This window comes from Neofelis nebulosa, chromosome 2, assembly GCF_028018385.1.
Source record: "Neofelis nebulosa isolate mNeoNeb1 chromosome 2, mNeoNeb1.pri, whole genome shotgun sequence".
NCBI lineage: Eukaryota > Metazoa > Chordata > Mammalia > Carnivora > Felidae > Neofelis > Neofelis nebulosa.
In genome coordinates this window covers 186,393,529-186,417,356 of record NC_080783.1, presented here as the reverse complement: position 1 = coordinate 186,417,356, position 23,828 = coordinate 186,393,529, and the positions used below count along the sequence as shown (strand labels likewise).

The following is a 23,828-nucleotide window of genomic DNA, read 5'->3' as shown; positions in this document are numbered from 1 at the left end:
AAACAGGCTCCAGGCTCCGAGCCATCAGCCCAGAGCCTGACGCGGGGCTCGAACTCACGGACCGCGAGATCGTGACCTGGCTGAAGTCGGACGCTTAACCGACTGCGCCACCCAGGCGCCCCAAGACTAACCAGATATTAAAATAAAGTTGCAATGATTAAGTTATTATAACAGTGTGTACTAGTATATGAACAGACAGATCAAGGCAACAGATTAAACAGACCTAAGAAAACAGACCTTGAAACATACCAAAATACTTAGGAAAATTCAGTAAATTTTCCAATCAGTGAGAAAAATATTAAATACATAATAAACATTGCTGGTACAACTGAATGATGAATTCCAGATAGATCAAATATTTAAATACAAGTAGTAAAATCATAAGATTAAAAAATGATAATTTTATTTGTAACATGGAAATACAGAGAATTTCTAAATAAGATAGAAGATAGAAATGAAAAGACACATACAGAACTTTATGCAAACAAACACATAAAACAGAGAATTAATACTTGTTTCAAACACATTGGCCAAAAAAAAAAAGACCATGTATTAGGACAAAACAAAATCTAAGTATACTCTAAAAGGTAGACATCATGTACATCATTTTCTCTGATCATCATTAGAAATTAAATATCAGAGGTGCCTGGGTGGCTCAATCAGTTAAATGTCAGACTTCAGGTCAGGTCATGATCTAGCAGTTTATGAGTTCGGGCCCATGTCAGGCTTTGTGCTGACAGCTCAGAGCCTGGAGCCTGCCTCAAATTCTGTGTCTCCCCCTCTCTCTGCCCCTGCCCCTGCTCACACTCTGTCTCTACTTCAAAAGTAAACATTAAAAAAAAAAATTTTAATCTTTAAAAAAAAAAATAAAACCCTACAGCAAACATTATGTTAATGGTGAAAAACTCAAAGCTTTCTGGTTAAGATTAGGAAAATGGTACGGATGTACCTTCTCTCTACTGCTTTTCTTTTCTTTTTTTTTTAATGTTTGTTTATTTATTTTGAGGAAAAAGAGAAAGCAAGAGCAGGGGAGGAACAGAGAGAGAAGGAGAGGGAGAGAATCCCAAGCAGGCTCTGCACTCAGCATAGAGCCCAACACAGGGCTCCATCTCACCACTGTGAGATCATGACCTGAGCCGAAATGAAGAGTTAGATCCCTAACTGGCTGAGCCCACCCAGGTACTCCCTCACTACTGCATTTTAACATCATACTATAAGTCCTAGCTAATAGATAAGATAAGATAAGATAAGATATACAGGTTGGAAGGAAAAAAGATAAAACTGTCTTTGTTCACAGATGACATAATCATCTATGTAGCAATCCTAAAGAATCTATTAAAAAAACCTCCTGGGACTGATAAGCAATTATAATAAGGCTTCAGGATACAAGGTTAGTGTAAAAAAAGTCAGTCACATTCATATACACCAGTAATGAACAACTGGAATTTAAAATTAAAAACACATTACTATTTACATGACACCATATACAAAAGTTAACTCGAGTGGATCAAAGACCTAAATGCAAAGACCTAAATCTATAAAACTCTTATAGGAAGACACTGGGGAAAATCTTCATAATACTGGATTTGGCAATAATTTCTTGGATATCACACCAAAAAGCACAAGCAACCCAAGAAAAAATAGATAAACTGGACTTAATCATAATTTAAAACTTGTATATATCAAAGGACACAATCAAGAGAGTTAAAAGACAATCTATAGGAGAAAATATTTTCAACTCATATACATACATACAAATGCAACCCAATTCAAAAATGGGCAAAGGAACTGCCAACAGACACATGAAAAGATGCTCAGCATCACTAATCATCAGGGAAATGCAAATCAAAACCACAGTGAGATAGCACCTCACAACTGTCAGAATGGCTAAAATTAAAGCACAAGAAACAACAAGTGTTAGGGAGGATATAGAGAAAAAAGAACCCTCATGCACTGTTGGTCAAAATGCAAACTGGGGGGCGCCTGGGTGGCTCGGTTAAGCGGCCGGTTAAGCGGCCGACTTCGGCTCAGGTCATGATCTCACGGTCCGTGAGTTCGAGCCCCGCGTCGGGCTCTGAGCTGTCAGCACAGAGCCTGGAGCCTGTTTCAGATTCTGTCTCCCTCTCTCTGACCCTCCCCCGTTCATGCTCTGTCTCTCTCTTATTTATTTTATCAAAAATAAATAAATGTTAAAAAAAATTGTTTTTTAAATGCAAACTGGTACAGCTACTGTGGAAAACATATGGATGTTCCTCAAAAAATTAAAAATACAACTACCATATGATCCAGTAATTCTGCTACTAAGTATTCACACAAAGAATACAAAGATACTAATTTGAAAAAATATATGCACTCCTATGTTTATTGAAGCATTATTTACAATAACCAAAATATGGAAGCAACCCAAGTGTCCATCATTAGATGAATGGATAAAAAAGATGTGGTATATTTATATACAACAGAATATTATTCAGCCATAAAAAAAGAATAAAATCTTGCCATTTGCAACACCATGGATGAATCTAGAGGATGTAATGCTAAGTAAAATACGTTAGTCAGATAAAGAGACAAATACCACAAGATTTCACCTATATGTGGAATTTAAGAAACAAAATAAATGGACAAAGGAAAAAAAGAGACAAACCAAAAAACAGACCCTTAACTATAGAGAACAAAATGGTGGTTACCAGAGGGGAGGTGGGCTGGGAGATTGATCAAATAGGCGAAGGGGATAAAGAGTTCACTTATCATGGGGTGCCTGGGTGGCTCAGTCGGTTAAGCATCCAACTTTGGCTCAGGTCATGATCTCATGGTTCGTGGGTTCTGGCCCTGCATCAGTCTCTGTGCTGACAGCTCAGAGCCTGGAGCCTACCTTGGATTCTGTGTCTCCCTGTCTTTGCCCCTTCCTCACTTGCACTCTGTCTCTACCTCTCAAAAATGAAACATTAAAAAAAAAGAGAGAGAGAGAGAGAGAGTACACTTATGATGAGCACTGAGTAATGTACAGAATTGTTGAATCACCATTGTATACATGAAACTAATATACACTGTATATTAAGTATAGTGGAATTAATTTTTTTTTTTTTTTAATGGGCAAAGGGGGGCTCCTGGGTGGCTCAGTCAGTTAAGAGTCCAACTTCGGCTCAGATCATGATCTTGAGTTTTGTACGTTCGAGCCCTGCATGGGGCTCTGTGCTGACAGCTTGGAGCCTGGAGCCTGCTTCAGATTCTGTGTCTCCCTCTCTCTCTCTGCCACTCCCCTGCTCTCTCTCTCTCTCTCTCTCTCTCTCTCTCTCTCAAAAATAATAAACATTAAAATTTAAAAAAAAAAACACCTGGAACTTGAAATATGGCTTAAATTGGAACATGGGTAGTTCATCCATAGTGACAGGTATAAAGACTGAGTAAGTGGGTAAAGATACTGGATTAGTAGGTATTTGTGGTGATAGGAGGCTGTGGAAGTTCTCCAGCTTGCTTCAGTTTTCTCAGTGAATTAGGAAGCAAGCTCATCACTGAAAAGAAGTACTGAGGTTTTGATGAGAGAAGAAAAAGTATGAAATAATGTTCTGGAAGAGTAAGTGAACTTGGGAAATACGAATACTTGGAAGCATTAAGGGCTCAACTTTATTAAAAAATAACCAAATAAAAACTATATGAGTGGGTATATATGTGTATTTTCTTATATTTATATATAAATTTTTATATATGTATATGTCTGTGTATAATATATGTATAAGCACAGAAAAGGGTCCAGAAGTATACATACCAAATTGTTAATAATGCTTATTATTAGAGAGAGAGATATATATAGGGAGGGGGAGTGGAAGATACTCCTATATTATTTGAATTTTTGATCAGCATGTATTATCTTTATAATTAAAATAAAATAGCCTAGAAGTTTATAGTGTGAGAGGACAGTTTATTTTTTTTTTATTTATTTTTTAATATATGAAATTTACTGTCAAATTGGTTTCCATACAACACCCAGTGCTCATCCCAAAAGGTGCCCTCCTCAATACCCATCACCCACCCTGCCCTCCCTCCCACCCCCCATCAACCCTCAGTTTGTTCTCAGTTTTTAACAGTCTCTTATGCTTTGGCTCTCTCCCACTCTAACCTCTTTTTTTTTTTTTTTTTTCCCTTCCCCTCCCCCATGGGTTTCTGTTATGTGGATCCTGAGAAACGTGACAGTTTATTTTTTTAATTAATTTATTTTTTTGATCAAAATAAGGGCCTTGATAAATGTCTCTGGAGAGATGGAAAGAAGAAAAAATAGGATATAAACAACTATTATGTACAACTCCCAATGGTAAAATTCTCCCAGTCATCCCCTCCATCTCCAAAGTGTCTGAGGCAGTGATTGGGCACCACCAAGTAAATACAAAAATATCCAGGTTCTGACTCTAGGCGCTGATGGAAAAGGGGCAGGTCAGGCCTCCCAGGCATAAATGGAAGGAGCAGATATGATGTAAATCACATGAATTTCCATCTTCAAGGTAACTCCAAACTGCTGGCTGGCTCAGGGCATCCCCAGAACCCTCCTGCATTCTCCTATATGTTGAGTGCATCTGGTAGCAGACCCCAAGTGAGACCCAGTATACTGGCCAGGGTCATGGTGTCACACATGGACCAGAAAAAACACACATAGCACTGGCCAGGCCCATGGCCACCAACAGTCCCAAAGCCGGAGGAGAGGAAAATTTAGAACACTGATCAAGATGCACAGCACCCTCACCTCAACTAGGCAAAGGATATGTCATAATTAAACACAATTATCAACTCTGTAGTAAAGCTGATTATCAACAAGACACTATGAGAAAAGCAGAGGCATCACTCACCTTGAACACTTCAGAGAAGAAGCCAGACCCTATTTTTTCACAGGTGAAGTCATCTAAACGTGTCAGTCTAGAAAAGGCACTTATAAGAGCTCGATATGAAGATGGCCAAACTCTTCCCACCTGGGTCATGTTCCCATCTCCCCCACCACCTCCTTCAAAATCTTCAAGACGCTCCACACGTGGAGGAAAGCCTGCAATTGAATTCCGTTTGCTCCGATCCATAGTCTCAATAATCACTTTTTCTTCTTTTAAGAAGGAACTCCACACATAATACGATTTTGTTGAGTTTTACTTCTCTTCCAGTTTGATGCTAAAAGAGATATCAGAAAGATATTTCATTAAAACCATTAATGAATAAATACATGCAAACCAATGAATTATCAATATAAAAATATTTCCTCTTTCACATTCTAGGTCCTGATTTTCAGATCTAAAAAATACTTTATACCTTTACCTTCAAAAATACTGATATATTTAGGGGCGCCTGGGTGGCTCAGTCGGTTAAGCAGCCGACTTCAGCTCAGGTCATGATCTTGCGGTCCGTGAGGGCTGTGAGTTTGAGCCCCGCGTCAGGCTCTGTGCTGACAGCTCAGAGCCTGGAGCCTGTTTCAGATTCTGTGTCTCCCTCTCTCTGACCCTCCCCTGTTCATGCTCTGTCTCTCTCTGTCTCAAAAATAAATAAATGTTAAAAAAAAATTTTTTTTTAAATACTGATATATTTAAAGCCCAAAATGTAGTCAGTCTTTAGAGTAGACTATAATAAATATCAACTGCATTCTAAAAAACAAAATAACAATAATATCTATCATTCATTGAGCACCCATTCTAGGAATCATAGTATAAAAGCTGTACATAGGTCATCATTTCATTCTCAAATAATCCCCGATAGGGGAGCCTGTGTGACTCAGTTGGTTAAGCATCCGACTCTTCGTTTTGGCTCAGTCATGATCTTGTAGTTCATGAGTTCAAGCCTGCATCAGGCTCTGTGCTGACAACCTGGACTCTGCTTGGGATTTTCTGTCTCCCTCTCTCCCTGCCCCTTATCCATACTCATGCTCTCTCTCTCTCTCTCAGAAATAAATAAACATTTAAATAATAATAATAATAATCCATGATATAAGAATTAGTATGTTCTTGGGGCGCCTGGGTGGCTCAGTAGGTTAAGTGTCCAACTTTGGCTCCGATCATAATCTCACAGTTTGTGAGTTTGAGCCCTGCATGGGGCTCTGTGCTGACAGCTCAGAGCCAGGAGCCTGCTTCAGATTCTGTGACTCCCTATCGCTGCCCCTCCCCTGCTCAAACTCTGTCTCTCTCTCTGTCTCTGTCTCTGTCTCTCTCTCAAAAATAAATAAACATTAAAAAAATGAACTTTAGAAAAGGGGATCAGTACTTGAATGTGGAGAAAGACAAGGGTGACTGTAATGTGGACAGAGATAGAAAAGATGGGGAAAAATAAACTTCACTTTAGAAAAATAAAATACAATGGGGCACCTGGGTGGCTCAGTTGGTTAAGTTTCCAACTTCAGCTCAGGTCATGATCTCACGGTTCGTGAGTTCAAGCCCCATGTCAGGCTCCATGTTGACAGTTCAGAGCCTACAGCCTGTTTCTGTCTCCCAGTCTCTCTGTTCTCCCTGCTTGTGTGCTCTCTCTCTCTCAAAAATAAAAGTAAACATTAAAATTTTTTAAAAAAAGAAAGTACAAAATACTGAAGTTAAAACTACATAAAACATAGTTGCTTGTGAAATTACTGAACAATCTGACTGCCTTACTATCTACTGAGTTTTAATTTTTTTAGATATATTTCATTTTGAATGAAATACATTATTAACTTCCACAATGCCTTCAATTTTTCTGGTGGGTAGCAAATCCTATTGTCTATACTAAGACTTGGAAGACAGAATTGCTCATTGTAGCTCAATAGGTCTGAGAGGAGGTAAGGAATACCTAATACCAACAAAACTGGTTTGGTTGGAGCTGTTACAAGTTTCAAAATAGCACAATAGGCTGAAATTTTTCTTTTTTCTTTCTTTTTTTTTTTTTTTCAAGTAGGCTCCATGCCCAGCGTGGAGCCCAACACAGGGCTTGAACTCATGATCCTGAGATCAAGACCTGAGCTGAGATCAAGAGTTGACTGCTCAACCAAATGAGCCAGTCAGGTGCCCCTAGGCTGAAATTTTTGATATTTTTATTCTGAAAAGCAAATATCTTTGTATCTTGGTTCATGGGGAAGGGGAAAAGTATTTATTTAAAAGGTATATGCTGGGGCGCCTGGGTGGCTCAGTTGGTTAAGTATCTGACTTTTGCTCAGGTCATGATCTCATGGTTCATGAGTTTGAGCCTTGCACTTCGGATCCTCTGTCTCCCTCTCTCTCTCTGCCCTTCCCCTGCTCATTCTCTCTCTCTCTCTCTCTCTCTCTTTCTCTCTCTCTCTAATAAATAAATAAATAAAATTTTTTAAGAAGGTTAAAAAAATAAAAGATATATACTTATACAAACTCCTCCACATCAGGAGATGTGAACAAGAATATTCATTTTATCTCAGCATTGTTTGTAATAAGTGTGTGTGTGGAGGGGGGAGGAAACAACCCAAAGTTAATCTGTGAGAACAACAGGAAACTGTAGAATATTTTCAATGAAATACACAGCACTTACAATGAATGAACTCTATCTAGCAATGTAGATGTATTTCAAAAGCAATACTAAGTAGGGGGAAAGAAGCAAGTTGTAGTTAAGTGGTATCATTAAAATTTAATTCAAAAACATTTGTTTAAGTTACAAAAAAATGGAAGTGAAAAGAAAGCTGGGGTAGCAATACTTATATGGACAAAATGGGACTTTAAAAAAAAGATGATAAAAAGAAACAAAGGAGGACACTACATAATGATAAAGGGAAAATTTCAACAAGAGAATGTAACAACTATAAATACATAAAGTAATTATTAACAGACATAAAGGAAAAAATTGACAATAATACAATAGTAGGGGACTTTAACACCCCACTTACATTGATAGATAGATCAGACAGAAAATCAACAAGGAAACAATAGCTTTGAATGACACATTAGACCATATGGATCTAATAGATATATTCAGAACATCCAAAAACAGTGGAATACACATTCTTTTCAAGTGCACATGGAACATTTTCCAGAACAAATCACATGTTAGACCACAAGTCTCAACAAATTGAAAAAGACTAAAATCATATCACGCATCTTTCCTGAGGATAATAGTATGAAACTAGAAACCAATCACAAGACAAAATCTGGAAAGAACACAAATACACAGAGGCTAAATAACTTGCTAGTAAACAATAAATGGGTCAACCAAGAAATCAAAGAAATTTAAAAATACATGGAGACAAATGAAAAAGAAAATACAACTGTCCAAAATCTTTGGGATGCAGCAAAAGCTATTCTAAAGGGAATATTATAACAATGCAGGCCTACCTCAAGAAACAAAAAAAAATCTCAAATAAACAACCTAACTTTACACCTAAAGGAGCTAGGAAAAGAGTAACAAAGTCGAAAGCTAGTAGAAGGAAGATAATAATAAAGATTAGAACACAAATAAATGAAATAGAAACTAAAAAAAAAAAAAAAAAAAAGAACAGATCAATGAAACCAGGACCTGGTTCTTCGAAAAGATCGACAAAATCGATAAGCATTTAGCCAGACTCATCAAAAAAAAAAAAAAAAAAAAAAAAAGAGAAAGAGGACTCAAATGAATAAAATCAGAATGAAGGAGGAGAAATAAAACCAACACCAACACCAAGAAATACAAAGGATTATAAGAGAATATTATGAAAAATTATGTGCCAACACCCAAAAAACAAATAATCCAGTGAAGAAATGGGCAAAAGACATGGATAGACACTTCTCCATAGAAGACATCTAGATGGCCAACCAACACATAAAAAAATGCTCAACATCACTCATCACATCAAAACAGTGAGATACAACCTCACACCATTCAGAATGGCTAACATTAACAACTCAGGTAACAACAGATGTTGGTGAGGATGCGGAGAAAGAGGATCTCTTTTGCACTGCTGGTGGGAATGCAAACTGATGCAGCCACTCTGGAAAACAGTATGGAGGTTGCTCAAAAAATTAAAAATAGAACTACCCTACAACCCAGCAATTGCACTACTGGGTAGTAGAGAGAGAGAGAGAGAGAGAGAGAGAGAATTGCAAGCAGGCTCTGCACTGACAACACAAAGCCTGATGTAGGACTTGAACTCATGAACTGTGAGATCATGACCTGACAAGAAACCAAAACTCGGACACCTAACTGTCTGAGACACCCAAGTGCTCCCTAAATGACCATGTCTTAAATGAAATCAACCAAGCTACAAGTGACTTTCAATTTAATCTGATAAATTTTAATTAGCCATGAAAGGCAACAAAAGTACAAATGAAACCACATCCTATTTTTTAAGTCTGAAAATGATTAATTAAAAAAATGTTTTAATGTTTATTTTATTTTTGAGAGAGAGATAGAGCAGGGGAGGGGCAGAGAGAGAGACACACACAAAATTCAAAGCCGGCTCCAGGTTCTGAGCTGTCAGCATAGGGCCTGACACAAGGCTTGAATCTGCAAACTGTGTGATCATGACCTGAGCCGAAGTCGGACACTCAACCAACTGAGTCACCCAGGCACCCCTGAAAATGATTAATTTTAAAGTAAAAAAGAAATTATTTGAAATGTGTGAGATTTTTACATTTTCAGCCTCTCAATTACCTCCCTTACTCTTATTTATGGAATATTATATTTTTTATACTAATTGTACCCCTGAAAGTACACTATTTTGGGGAACAAAGACAACTGCAATTACTCTCACATTTACTAGAAAGATTCAATGACTGAAAAAATGCAGGTTTCACTTTAAACAGACCACTTGAGGGGCTCCTGGGTGGCTCAGCCAGTTGAGCATTGCACTCTTGACTACAGCTTAGGTCATGATCTCATGGTCTGTGGGTTCGAGCCCCACATCAGGCTCCATGCTGGCAGTGCGGAGCCTGCTCGGGACTGTCTCTCTCTCCCTTCTCTCTGCCCCTTCCCCACTCACGCTCTCTCACTCTCAAAAACAAATAAATGTTAAAAAAAGAAGAAGAATTAATTTTCAGAGCACCTGGGTATTTTAGTCGGTTGAGCATCTGAATTTGGCTCAGGTTATGATCTCAACAGTTTGTGAGTTCGAGGCCTGCATTGGGCTGTGTGCTGACAGCTCAAAGCTTGGAGCCTGCTTCGGATTCAGTGTCTCCCTTTCTCTCTGCACCTCCCCCACTCATTCTTTCTCCCTCTCTCTCTTTTTTTTTTTTTTATTTATTTTTGAAAGACAGAGTGAGACAGAGCACAAGTAGAGGAAGGGCAGAGAGAGGAGACACAGAATCTGAAGCGGGCTCCAGGCTCTGAGCAAGTGTTCAGCACAGAGCCCGATGCAGGTCTCGAACCCACAAACCGTGAGATCACAACCTGAGCCAAAGTTGGACACTTAACCGACTGAGCCACCCAGGCGCACCCCCCCCCTCAAAATTAAACATTAAAAAAAAAGAAGAAGAATTCATTTTCCTGGGACAAAATGGAGCCATTCATGCTGTTCCTGACAGTGTGAGGATCAGAAGAACTGCACATGGTAAATGGACCACCACATTTCACAGAAAGTACATCGTTTCCAAGGGAATGTGGGAAAAACTGCAAAGTCTACACATTTAGTAAGGATGGCACCTTGTTTGCCTGGGGCAATGGAGAAAAATAAATATTATCAATGTCACTAACAAGGGACTACTGCACTCCTTTGACCTCCCAAAGGCAATTTGCCTTGAGTTCTCACCCAAAAACACTGTCTTGGCAATGTGGCCTCACATTACTTCTAAAGATGGCACAGCTAGGATACCTAACTACCACTTTATGATGTGAAAACAGGTACATGTTTGAAGTCTTTCATCTAGAAAAAAGTGCAAAATTGGTGCCCATCCGGGTGAGGAGATGAATATTTGTGTTGGAAATGTTAACGGGGCACCTGAGTGGCTCAGTTGGTTGAGACTCCGACTTCAGCTCAGGTTATGATCTCATGCTTCATGGGTTTGAGCCCTGCATCACACTATCTGCTGTCAGCATAGAGCCTGCTTTGGATCCTCTGTTTTCCTTTCTCTCTGCCCCTCCCCTGCTCTCACTTTTTCTCTCTTTCAAATATAAATAAACATTAAAAAATAAAAAGGAAATGTTAACAATGAAGTTCACTTCTTTGAAAAAAATTCTAGTATGGAAATATTTATGAAATAAATTTACTATTTATTATAAATGTATAGTTTTATTGCCTTATATGGCATCATAGGGTTTCCCTAAATACTGTTAATAGATTAAAAATTGCTATTAATTCATTTGAATAACTCTTCTATATCTAAATGCTAGTGAAATTCTAAAACACAAAGATTTCCTTTCATAATAAGTTTTTATTTTTTAAAGACTTTTTAATTTTTTTTTTTTTTTTAGAGAGAGGAAGAGAGAGTGTGCGTGCGAACAGGGGAGAGCAGAGAGAGGGAGAAGGAGAATCCCAACTAGGTCCTGCGTTGTTAGCATGGAGCCCAACACAGGGCTCAATCTCATGAACCTGAGATCATGACCTGAGCTGAAATCAAGAGTCGGATGTTCAACCAACTGCCCCAAACTTGGAATTCTTAAATGAAAACTGGTGATAGTATGATCTGCTTCACTAAAAATATTTCAGCTGGAGTCCCAGTGGTTCTCATTTAGGGACATGTGAAAATTTAGGGGGAGGAAGGTCCTTGTCAGGGAGGAGTTACTGTCACAGTGGTGAAGGTGTGGGGTAGGCACTACTGGCATTTTAGTGGGCAGGGGCCAGGAAAGCTAAATGTCCTACAATGCATAGAACACTCCTGCACAACAAAGAATTGTCCTGCCCTAAATGCCAATAGTGCCCTCGTTGAGAAATACTGTGTTAGAAAAGCTACATCAGTTTGGTACTTTAAACTAGGAAATAGCCTTTAGCAGTCTTTCAAAAATGCCAAAATTATGTTGCTAGGAAGGACACAAATCATTTTTTAGTAACTGTATTCTCAATTTCAACACTTATAAACTTGGAAGTTCAAACCTTTTGCTTTCTTTTTTACATAGGCGAGTGTTGCTTTTCAAAGGCTAATTTTCACTTATATCGGGGATTGATTTATTTTTCACAAAGAAGGTACAATTAAAACTTTGGGAAAAGTAAAAGCTACCAGTAAATGAGCCAGTGAATTAAATACTGTATATCCAATATTATATATATTATCCTTCAAAGCAGGAACTCCACAAATGATTTTCCAGAGAATCAAGGAAACTTTTCTAGGACTCACAGTTAGATCATACTCCCATCTGAAATGTTTCTGGAAATAATAACTGCAGTTACCATTTACCATGGACCATGCATTCTACCAAGTGGGGGTTTTTTTGTTTGTTTCATTTTGTTTTAAATTTTTTTTAATGTTTATTTATTTTTGAGAGAGAGAGCACAAGCCGGGGAGGGCAGAGAGAGAGGGAGACACAAAATCCACAGTAGGATCCAGACTCTAAGCTCTCCACACAGAGCCTGATGCGAGGCTCAAACCCATGAACCATGAGATCATGACCTGAGCTCAACTGACTCAGGCATTCAAACGACTAAACCACCTAGGCACTCCTACCAAGTGTTTTGCATACGCTATCTCTAGTATTTATGACAACTCTGCAAAGTAGGTATTATCTCCAATTTAAAGAGGACGAAATTAAGACACTGAGATTAAAAGACTTGATCAAACTCAAATAACTAGTGACAAACTTGGGATTCAAATTCAGTACTTCCAAATTGAAACACTTTCCACCATGATATGTCCCTTCCAGAAAAACAACTAAATTTCATGAAAAATTATTTGTATATTAAGCTAGGTAGAAAGCTACTATTATTCCACTCCCACCCACCCCTCCACCCCCATCTTGACAACAGAGGCTAAGGAGTATACAATGATAGCTCCACCAGCCTCTGGAACAAAAGCCTTTAGTCATTTAATCACATTCCACAGACATAAAAATGAGCATTGGTTTAAAAAGACAGACTGTCTAAAGAATGGATGCCAAGCTGCAAGCTGACAGGGAAGATAGGTCAACTCCCAATCATATTTCTTTTCCATTCTGATATATAGTATTTATTGTTTCTTACCCTCTCATTTAATAGGCACAAAGTAGAGGAAACTTCACAATAATGGAGATGCAAATAAAATCCTGCAAGGTACTGACTAGTTATCAACCATCAGGTAGCAGGCAGGACATGGCAGTGTCAGTGTCAGCCAGCAACCAAAAATTTTCAATATCCATCCAAATATAGAATTGTGTGTGCACAAAGTTGGTAATGAAATTCCACAAAGTGAGTAAAAAAGTCTGCTGAGATTTCAGTGGACTTTTATAACCTGGGTATAAAGAGTAGAAAAAGAAGGCAAACAGTATCCTAATCATATATTGCTTTCTTTCTATTATCATAAAAATTTCCTAAGTCAAAACAAAACAAGGATTTGTTATGGGTAAGATGTAATCCAGAAAACTGGCCATTTTCCAGAACATGAATACTGACAAGTACATTAGCTGTGTATCAAGACCAACCACATAGCAAATCTATATGACAGGTCTGCTCAGCTGCTATCCTTTCTATGAACCAACATAGCAAATACAGACACATTTCAGGATGACTGCCCAATTAAAAATAAAAGCAATACTGCTGAACTTGCCATCCTACTGCGAAATAATGAGTTGCAGTTTCCATTCAAACCAAAGGCAATCTAACATAGAAACTGGCATCCCCTATTTAATTAGCCATGAATTACACAATGGCATATATTGGTGTCAGACAGATCAAAAGCCAGTTCTTAAAACTGTATTATCTCTTTTGGATAAACATCTTTTCTGCTCTTTTAACTACAATCTACCAGGCCTTATGTCATGACACAAAACAGACACTTAGGTTTAAAGTTGTAAAGGCATTTACATTAACTAGTCCAGTCTTTCGGACAATTCAGGAATCCTCTCTGTTAACTGACTCAAATGTTAATTGGATAACTAGGTAGGTACAAGGCATTAAAATAAAATTTAATTAGTTACTATAATCCAAACAGTCCTCCACGTGCTTTATATTTAATATTCATAATAGCCCAATAAAATAGATACTATTAATTATTCTTGTTTTTTAAATGTGGAAACAAAGACATGAAGGAATTAGTTAACTGGTCCAAGCTCCTACAGCCAAGAAGTTGTAGAGCCAGAATTCAAATCCAGAGCCTGTACTCTTAATCATTATACTACTGCCTCTCTTAGATAAGCATATAGAAAACCAAATAAAACATGATTCAACCCCTCCAGGAGCTTAGTCTCCCCTTGGAAAGAAAGACACATATAATTCAATGAGTACAATACAGTGTGATAATTGCTAATAACATGTTAAAAATAAGGAGGACTTAATTAAAGCACTAGCAGTAAGGACAGAGAATTAGGAAAGCAGGTAAGTGACTTTAAAAACAAGAGCAAAAATTGGGGTGCCTGGGTGGCTCAGTTAAGCCTCCGACTTTGGCTCAGGTCATGATCTCGCAGTCCATGAGTTCGAGCCCCACATCGGGCTCTGTGCTAAAGTTCAGAGCCTGGAGCCTGCTTCAGATTCTGTGTCTCCCTCTCTCTGCCTCTCCCCCACTCATGCTCTGTCTCTCTCTCTCTCTCTGTCAAAAATAAATAAACATTTAAAAAAAATTAAAATGAGAGCAAACAGAAGTAGGAGAAAGTAGGAGGTACGAGCAGTACTTAGGATGACTCCAAGTTTAACTAGAATCCTCCCCATGTTTCAAGCTTGGGTGATTTGGGGAATGAGTAGGAATTCACCAAAGGAAAATATTTGTGAACTGATTAAAATTCTCTTCTGATCACAGAGTTTGAGGTGCCTAAAAGAATACCAAGTGACAATATTTAGGAAGCAGCTATTGACACCACACTGGAGTCAGAAGAGAAGACTAGCCTGGAGACGCAGATTTGAAAGTCATTAGCACTTCCAAATATTCTAAAGAGTCTCTCAAAGTAGAGAATATGAGTAAGAGCTAATATTTACTGAGTTGCTATTATGTGCCACAGCCCAGTCTCCTTCTCGACATCCTTAAATGAGATCAGATAAGAGGACAAGGAAACACTAACATATACAGAACAAAAGGGAAACAATAGAGGTAAAAATAAAACCAGGAGAAAGTATGTCACACAAGCCAAAGGTGGAAATGATGAACATTATCAAATGCCACAAGGTAGTCAAATAATATGAAGAATGGTGGCCAATGGATTGAACATTACAGAAGCAAGAGTCAGCCCAGCCTACTGAAAAAACACCACTAAGAAAGAGCCCACTAATTCCTCCAGTGGCTTGTTCTATTATTGGAAAGTTCTAATTGTTACAAAAGTTTTTCTTTCTGAAGAATTATAAGAATGGAAAACATAGTATTCTATTCAAATTCTGACTCTGAAGGAGAATTAAGAGCTATAATGACTTTAATACAGTAATGATACTTGATTGAATCCTGATTTGAACAAACTAGATATAAAAGATAACTGAGGAAATTTTTATAAGGATTTCTACTAGATGATGGTAGAAAATCATTTTTTTTAAGTTTATCAATCTTTTTTTAGTAATCTTTACACCCAACATGGAGCTCAGACTTACAACCACGAGATCAAGAGTCATATGCTCTTCTGCCTGAGCCAGTCAGGCACCCTGATGATAGTAGAAAATTATTATCAGGGAACTTTCCAGAACGCTCGCTGAAAAGCGGAGGAGCGGCGGCTGCCCGAGCTGCGCCCAGCAACGCGCTCCTTCCCGCTCCCCCACACCGGCCTCGGCCCCCTCACCGGCTGTAGAAAATGGTGAAAGAAACTACTTACTATGATGTTTTGGGGGTCAAACCCAATGCCACCCAGGAAGAATTGAAAAAGGCTTACAGGAAATTGGCTTTGAAGTACCACCCTGACAAGAATCCAAATGAAGGAGAGAAGTTTAAACAGATTTCTCAAGCTTATGAAGTGCTCTCTGATGCGAAGAAAAGGGAATTATATGACAAAGGAGGAGAACAGGCAATTAAAGAAGGTGGAGCAGGTGATGGTTTTGGCTCCCCCATGGACATCTTTGATATGTTTTTTGGAGGAGGAGGAAGGATGCAGAGAGAGAGGAGAGGTAAAAATGTTGTGCATCAGCTCTCTGTAACCTTAGAAGATTTATATAATGGTGCAACAAGAAAACTAGCTCTGCAAAAGAATGTGATTTGCGACAAATGTGAAGGCCGAGGTGGTAAGAAAGGAGCAGTAGAATGTTGTCCCAATTGCCGAGGTACTGGAATGCAAATAAGAATTCATCAGATAGGACCTGGAATGGTTCAGCAAATTCAATCTGTGTGCATGGAGTGCCAGGGCCATGGGGAACGGATCAGTCCTAAAGATAGATGTAAAAGCTGCAATGGAAGGAAGATAGTTCGAGAAAAGAAGATTCTAGAAGTTCATATTGACAAAGGCATGAAAGATGGCCAGAAGATAACATTCCATGGTGAAGGAGACCAAGAACCTGGACTGGAACCAGGAGATATTATCATTGTTTTAGATCAGAAGGACCATGCTGTTTTTACTAGGCGAGGAGAGCATCTTTTCATGTGTATGGACATACAGCTGGTTGAAGCACTGTGCGGCTTTCAAAAGCCAATATCTACTCTAGACAACAGAACCATTGTCATTACCTCTCATCCAGGTCAGATTGTCAAGCATGGAGATATCAAGTGTGTGCTGAATGAAGGCATGCCAATTTATCGTAGACCATACGAAAAGGGTCGCCTAATCATCGAATTTAAGGTAAACTTCCCTGAGAATGGCTTTCTCTCTCCTGATAAACTGTCTTTGCTGGAAAAACTCCTACCTGAGAGGAAGGAAGTAGAAGAGACTGATGAAATGGACCAGGTAGAACTGGTGGACTTTGATCCAAATCAGGAAAGAAGGCGCCATTACAATGGAGAAGCGTATGAGGATGATGAACATCACCCTAGGGGAGGTGTTCAGTGTCAGACCTCTTAATGGGGCCAGTGAAGAACACTGCTGGCATTTTATATGCAGTAGTGAACGAATGAAGGACTATAATCATAGCTCACTACTTGCTATTATTGTTTTTGTTTTAATATTCAACTATAGTAGTGTTTTAAAAGTTAAATGAAGAATAAAAAATATAAAAGCTCAAAAAAAAAAAAAAAGAAAAAGAAAATTATTATCAATTTTGTTAAGTGTGACAATGACATTAAGATTATATAAGACTTATTTTTGGAAAAACAGAGGTGAAATAGCATGTCTGTAGTTTCATTAAAATATATCAGAAAAAAATAAATGTAGCAAATTTTACAAAATGTTAATAACTTATATATGGGAGATGGGTAAATGGGTGTTACTTACATTTTGCTCATAATAACAAAAACAAAAAGGCTTCAGAAACAAAAGATAAACATTTTTTCAATTAAAAAAATCCAGCAAATGAATATAGGTATACCTTATTTTATTGTGCATAAATTACTATGCTTCACAGATAGTGCATTTTTTACAAACTGAAGGTTTATGGCAACCCTGCATTGATTAAGTCTATTGGCACCATTTTCCAACAGCATTTCTTCACTTCTCATCTCTCTCTCATTTTGGTAATTCTTCCACTACGGCAAACTTTTCATTATTATTGTACTTGTTATGGTGATCTGTGATGTTACTAATTATCTGGGGATGTCACAAACTGCACCATATAAGATGGAGAGCTGACATGATGAATATTGTGAGTGTTCTAACTGCCCCATCAACCAGCTTTTCCCTCTTCTCTCTCCTTCTCCTAGGGCTTCCCTAGTCCCTGAGACACAATCTTGAAGTTAGGCCAGTTAATTTTTACTTTCAAGTCTTATTACTTAAGGAACACATTTCAGGAGCACCTGGGTGGCCCAGTCAGTTAAGTGTCTGACTTCAGTCCAGGTCACAATCTCATGGTTTGTGAGTTGGAGCCTAGCAGGCATCGGACTCTGTGCTGATAATGCACAGCCTGGCTGGGATTCTCTCTCCCTCTCTGTCCCTCCCCTACTTGTGCATTCTCAATCTCTCTCTCTCTCTCTCTCTCTCTCTCTCTCTCAAAAATATAAAAAGAAAAAGAAACACATTCCATAAGGCTACAGCTGCAATAGGAAATGATTCCTTTGATGAATCTGGACAAAATAAACTGAAAATCTCCTGGAAAGGATTCACCATTCTAGATTCCATTAAGAACATTTGCTATTCATGGGAAGAAGTCAAAATAGCAACAGTAAATAAGAGTTTGGAAGAAACTGATTCCAATCCTTACACATGACTTTGTCAGGTTCAAGACATCAATGGAGGAAGTAACTGCAGATGGGGTGGAAATAGGAAAAAAATTAGAAGTGCAGCCCAAAGATGTGACTCAACTATTACAATCTCATGATAAAACTTGCTTTTTATGGGTGAGCAAATAAAGTATTTTCTTAGGGTGGAATCTACTCCTGAAGATGCTGTGAAGATTGTTGAAATGAAAACAAAGGCTTTAGAACATCACATAAACTTAGGTGATAAAGCAGCTACAGGGTTTGAGAAGACTGACTCCAGTTTGGAAAGAAGTTCTCCTGTGGGTAAAATGCTATCAAACAGCGTTACATGCTACAGAGGAATCATTCCTGGAAGTAACAGAAATATCAATGTGGCAAACTTCACATTCTTGTCTTATTTTAAGAAATTGCTACAGCTTCCTCAACCTTCAGTAACCACTATGCTGATCAGGGAGCAGCCATCAACATTCAGACATGACTCTCCACCAGCAAAAAGATTATGACTCACTGAAAGGTGAGATGATGGTTAGCATTTTTAAGCAATACAGTACTGACCCTCAAACAACACATGTTTGAACTACATGGTCCACTTATAAATGAGTTTTTGATAAATATAGTACAGTACTATAAATATATTTTCCAAAGACTTTCTTAATAACATTTTCATTTCAAAACAAAACAAAAAAACAAAACAAATTCTTTTCTCTAACTTACTTTATTGTAAGAATACAATACATAATATATATACAAAATACGTTAATCAACTGTCTTTTTGGTAAGACTTCCATGGGGCACTTGGGTGGCTCAGTCAGTTAAGCGTCTGACTTGGACTCAGATCATGATCTCACGGTTTGTGGGTTCAAGCCCCACGCTGGGCTCTGTGCTAACAGCTCAGAGCCTGGAGCCTGCTTCAGATTCTGTGTCTCCCTCTCTGTCTGTTCCTCCCCCGCTAACACTCTGTCTCTGTCTCTCAAAAATGAATAAATGTTAAAAAATTTTTAAAAAGTGGCACCTGGGTGGCTCAGTCAGTTAAGCGTCCAACTTCAGCTCAGGCTGATTAATAAATAAACAGTAAAAATTTTTAATAAAAAAAAAAAAAGACTTCCAGTCAACAGCAGGCTATTAGTAGTTAAGTTATATGTGAATTTTTTACCACACCAGGAGTCAACACCCCAACCCCTGTGTTGTTCAGGGTACACTGTATTTTTTAACTAAGGTGTATATATATTTTTTGATATAATGCTACTGTATACATAACAGACTACAGCATAGTATAAACATAAATTTTATATGTACTGAGAATCAAAAATTTCATTTGGCCCATTTTAATGTGTTGGTATGGAACTAAATCTGCAATATCTCCAAGACTATGCCTGTACAGCAAAGAGATCACAAACATCAACACTAGAAATGGAAAAACCAGCTGCTTTTATGTTGTGTGAATGAGTACTTATTGCTTGGAATAAAATTTCTAAAAAAGCAACACACATATATTCAAAAACTGTTATATCTCAAACAGTTTAAATGGAATAGCAGAGGATATACCATGGTGAACTGTGCTAGATAATTCAAAAAGGACCTAGTGATGGCGAAGATACTGAAATTGAAAAAGCATGTAAAGTCTTAAAATTTCATGAAATGAGAGCAGGAAAAAAGCGATTTTTCTAAAATATTATTATATATTTAACATATATGGAGGGGGCGCCTGGGTGACTCAGTCTGTTAAGCGACAGACTTCAGCTCAGGTCATGATCTCATAGTTCATGAGTTTGAGTCCTGCACAGGACTCTCTGCTGTCTGTGCAAGGAGCCTGCTTCTGATCCTGTCTCCCTCTCTCTGTGCCCCTCCCCCATGTGCATGTGCACTCTCTCTCAAAAATAAACATTTAATAATTAATTAGATATATGTGTGTGACTAAAATAAACAAAATAAATTTTTAAAATTTTGAATCTGGGGCATCCGGGTGGCTCAGTTGGTTAAGCGTCCAACTTCGGCTCGGGCCATGATCTCTTGGTCCATGAGTTCAAGCCCCACGTCCAGTCAGCTCAGAGCCTGGAACCTGCTTCAGATTCTGTGTCTCCTCTCTCTGCCCCTCCCCCACTCACACTCTATCTCTCAAAAATAAAAATAAAAAATTTTAATTTTTTTATTCCAATTTAGTAGCTTAATGATCTTGGGCATGTTAAATTCTGCCCTTATCTATAATATGGAAATATTAACTATATCTCATTGAGTTATTATGAGAATTAAATGAGAACATACTAGGGGCACCTGGGTGGCTCAGTCAGGCGTCTGACTTCGGCTCAGGTCATGATCTCACCGCTGTGAGTTCAAGCCCCCCATCAGGCTCTGTGCAGGCAGCTCAGAGCCTGGAGCCTGCTTCAGATTCTGTGTCTCCTTCTCTCTCTGTCCCTCCTCTGCTCACGCTCTGTCTCTCTCTCCTTCAAAAATAAATAAACATTAAATGAGAACATACTAAGGAGTTAAAGAATAAAAATGCATATATGAAGTACTGGGCAAAGTGCCTGTCACACAGTAAGAATTTACTAAACATGAATTCTCTTTCCTCTCCCTTCCCTGCTCCACCCTTAGTCCTAGTTTTGAATGCTGCAAGAATGCAACAAATTAAGACTTTTTTTTCTTCTTTATGATAGCTTTTCAGTTACCAAGTCTTCCCCAGGGAAAATACACACAAGTCTTTCAGGTTTCCCATAGAACAGTGCATCAAGATCTCCCTGGTTACCTTCTTTATAGTTTAGCCTTGATTGCCCTCCAAACTGTGAAAGGTCTGCTAAAACACAATAGTAAAAAATGTGCACAATATTAAATATATAATCTAACTAGGACAAAATTGAATAGGACTATTATTTCCCATAATCTAGATATTAAAAACATGGCTTCTGATCTTCTAAATACACTAAATGTATCTTCAACTTTGAATGCTGGAACATGAAACTTGACACAAGGTAAACTGATATTATTAGACCCCATTCAAATAAGCTGAAATGCTAAAGTACTAGGAGAATGTGTGAGTTTCCAGGATAATACCTCTTCTGATAAATGTTCCTATTTTATTTTAAGAAGACCTAAACATGACCACTTAGATCATCAAACAACTCATCTGTTCTGATAAAGTAAGTCAGAAGCCCATTGCAGAGACTGTAGGAAAGAAAGCAATCAAGAGGAAAGAGGAAATTAGTTCTGGGGTTAGGGTAGACTATTCTATAGTTTACATTGCAAAGGTTAAAGAAGGAATCTGATAAAAGGGAAAATAAAATTAATAACATGAAGTACTATCAAAAAATATTCACCAAAAAAATATTTTTATTCAATTTTGTTTTTCTCAAATGTATTATTTCCACTAAAAGGAATATTTTATAGCCATTAAAAATGACAGTTAAGACAAGTACACAAAGATATATGTACAAGAATAATAACTTACATGTTGTCATTATCAATAACAGAAAAAAAACAGAGATAATCCAAATGTCCATCAATAGGGATAGGTTAAAAAAATTATAGCATATCCATATAATTTAATAGTCATTAAAAGAATGAGATCAATTTTATACATACTAACATGGAAAGATGTCTAAGTTTCACTGTTAAGTAACAATAGCAAGTTGCAAAATAGAATAAATAGTGGGATCTTGTTTTTATTTTTTGGTATAATAGTGAACATTGTATCTTCTTATCTATAAAATAGAGATAAATATTAACTATATCTCCCTGAGTTTTTAAGAGAATTAAATGAGTATATGCCTAGAAAACAATTTAGAGGAATATATAAACTGTCATCTTGGTGGAAGAAGTGATTATAAGAGACACTCAATTTTTTATGGAATACATTCTTTATAGTTGTTTCTTGCAATGATCATGCATTACTTTTGTTTAAAAAATGAAGTTAAGGGGCGCCTGGGTGGCGCAGTCGGTTAAGCGTCCGACTTCAGCCAGGTCACGATCTCGCGGTCCGTGAGTTCGAGCCCCGCGTCAGGCTCTGGGCTGATGGCTCGGAGCCTGGAGCCTGTTTCGGATTCTGTGTCTCCCTCTCTCTCTGCCCCTCCCCCGTTCATGCTCTGTCTCTCTCTGTCCCAAAAATAAATAAAAAACGTTGAAAAAAAAAATTTTTTTTTAAAAAATAAAAATAAAAAATGAAGTTAAAAAGGTAGATCTATCCTTTCATCCCTCCTACAACAGTAGCTTAGACCACATGAGACAAAATTTATGATATATGTGAAATGGGAAGAGGGAAAGGCAAAGAATGTAAAAATTGAATAATCGGTGATTATAATTATATAAAATTATGCACTGGAAAAAAATAAGGGAATAATACCAAGTGATAATGTTATTTTGGGGTAAAAAGATTATGACTTGTTCTTTACTCTTATTCTAAACCTTCTATAATGGTATATAGCTTCTATAATTATAAAACAAAGTATCAATTTGACATAATAAATGTGGCAAAGTTCACATAATTTCAAAATCAATCTATATGAACTTGAATCTCTTAAAACATTTAATTATGAATGTATATAAATACAACTACAAAGGATGTAGTCATTAAACTGAATTCATATTAATTGCAGCATATTACCTCGCATTTCTTTAACTTTCTGATAGGGGTTTGCTTCCTTGAAATATTTTTTCTGATTTAAGTTTAGGAAAAAATTTCAATTGCAGTTTAAAATGTATTCTCTGGGGGTGCCTGGGTGGCTCAGTCAGTTAAGTATCTGACTCGTGGTTTCGGCTCAGGTCATGACCTCAGAGTTTGTGAGTTCGAGCCCCGCATCAGGTTCTGTGCTGTCAGCACGGAGCCTGCTTGAGATCTCTGTCTCCCCCCATCTCTCTGCCTCTCCCACGCTCTCTCTGCCTCTCTCAAAAATAAACATTTTAAAATAAAATAAAATGTATTCTCTGGTATAATTATGGTGCTTTAAGAGGGCTTTCAATATGATTTCCTTGGGGCGCCTGGGTGGCGCAGTCGGTTAAGCGTCCGACTTCAGCCAGGTCACGATCTCGCGGTCCGTGAGTTCGAGCCCCGCGTCAGGCTCTGGGCTGATGGCTCAGAGCCTGGAGCCTGTTTCCGATTCTGTGTCTCCCTCTCTCTCTGCCCCTCCCCCGTTCATGCTCTGTCTCTCTCTGTCCCAAAAAATAAAAAAATTTTTAAAAATATGATTTCCTTAAATTTGTTATGAAGCCCCAACATGACCAGAACTTTACCATGCCAGAGGAATTATCTGGTCTTAAGAATCCAAAGGAAACAGCATACAACTATTTAAAAATGTATTTTCTGGGGCACCTGGGTGGCTCAGTGGGTTAAGTGTCTGACTCTTGGTTTCAGCTCACGTCATGATCTCGTGGTTCATGGGATCAAGCCCCACATTGGGCCCTGCGCTGATGGCTCGGAGCCTGGTTGGGATTCTCTCTCTCTCCTCTCTCCCTCTGCCCCTCCCCCCACTTGCTCACCCTCTCTCTCTAAACATTTAAAAAATTAAAAATAAAAAAAAGTATTTTCTCACAATGCCTTTTCTCAAGGGTCTTTATCAAATACACACATAAGTTTCCTTTCAAATAAAGGGTCATTTTCAG

At 38.0% G+C, this 23,828-nt stretch overlaps 2 protein-coding genes across 3 annotated transcripts in view; one reads left to right on the top strand and one right to left on the bottom strand.

Moving 5' to 3' along the window:
• The window catches only part of TESK2 (testis associated actin remodelling kinase 2), a 138,760-nt gene that overhangs the window by 103,658 nt on the left and 11,274 nt on the right, over positions 1–23,828 (bottom strand). For both annotated transcript variants that reach the window (XM_058717613.1, XM_058717614.1), the window contains exon 2: positions 4,839–5,148. In XM_058717613.1, coding sequence (XP_058573596.1) covers positions 4,839–5,060 — 222 coding nt within the window. In that variant the 5' untranslated portion in view covers positions 5,061–5,148. The remainder of the gene's footprint in view (positions 1–4,838; positions 5,149–23,828) is intronic.
• On the top strand, positions 15,643–17,104 carry LOC131504820 (dnaJ homolog subfamily A member 1-like). The gene has a single exon (XM_058717618.1). The coding sequence runs from the start codon at positions 15,757–15,759 to the stop codon at positions 16,948–16,950; it is 1,194 nt and encodes a 397-aa protein (XP_058573601.1). The 5' UTR covers positions 15,643–15,756; the 3' UTR covers positions 16,951–17,104.

Bases quoted from the DNA above. Each gene is read 5' to 3' on its own strand.
- LOC131504820 (XM_058717618.1), top strand. From the start codon at position 15,757: ATGGTGAAAGAAACTACTTACTATGATGTTTTGGGGGTCAAACCCAAT.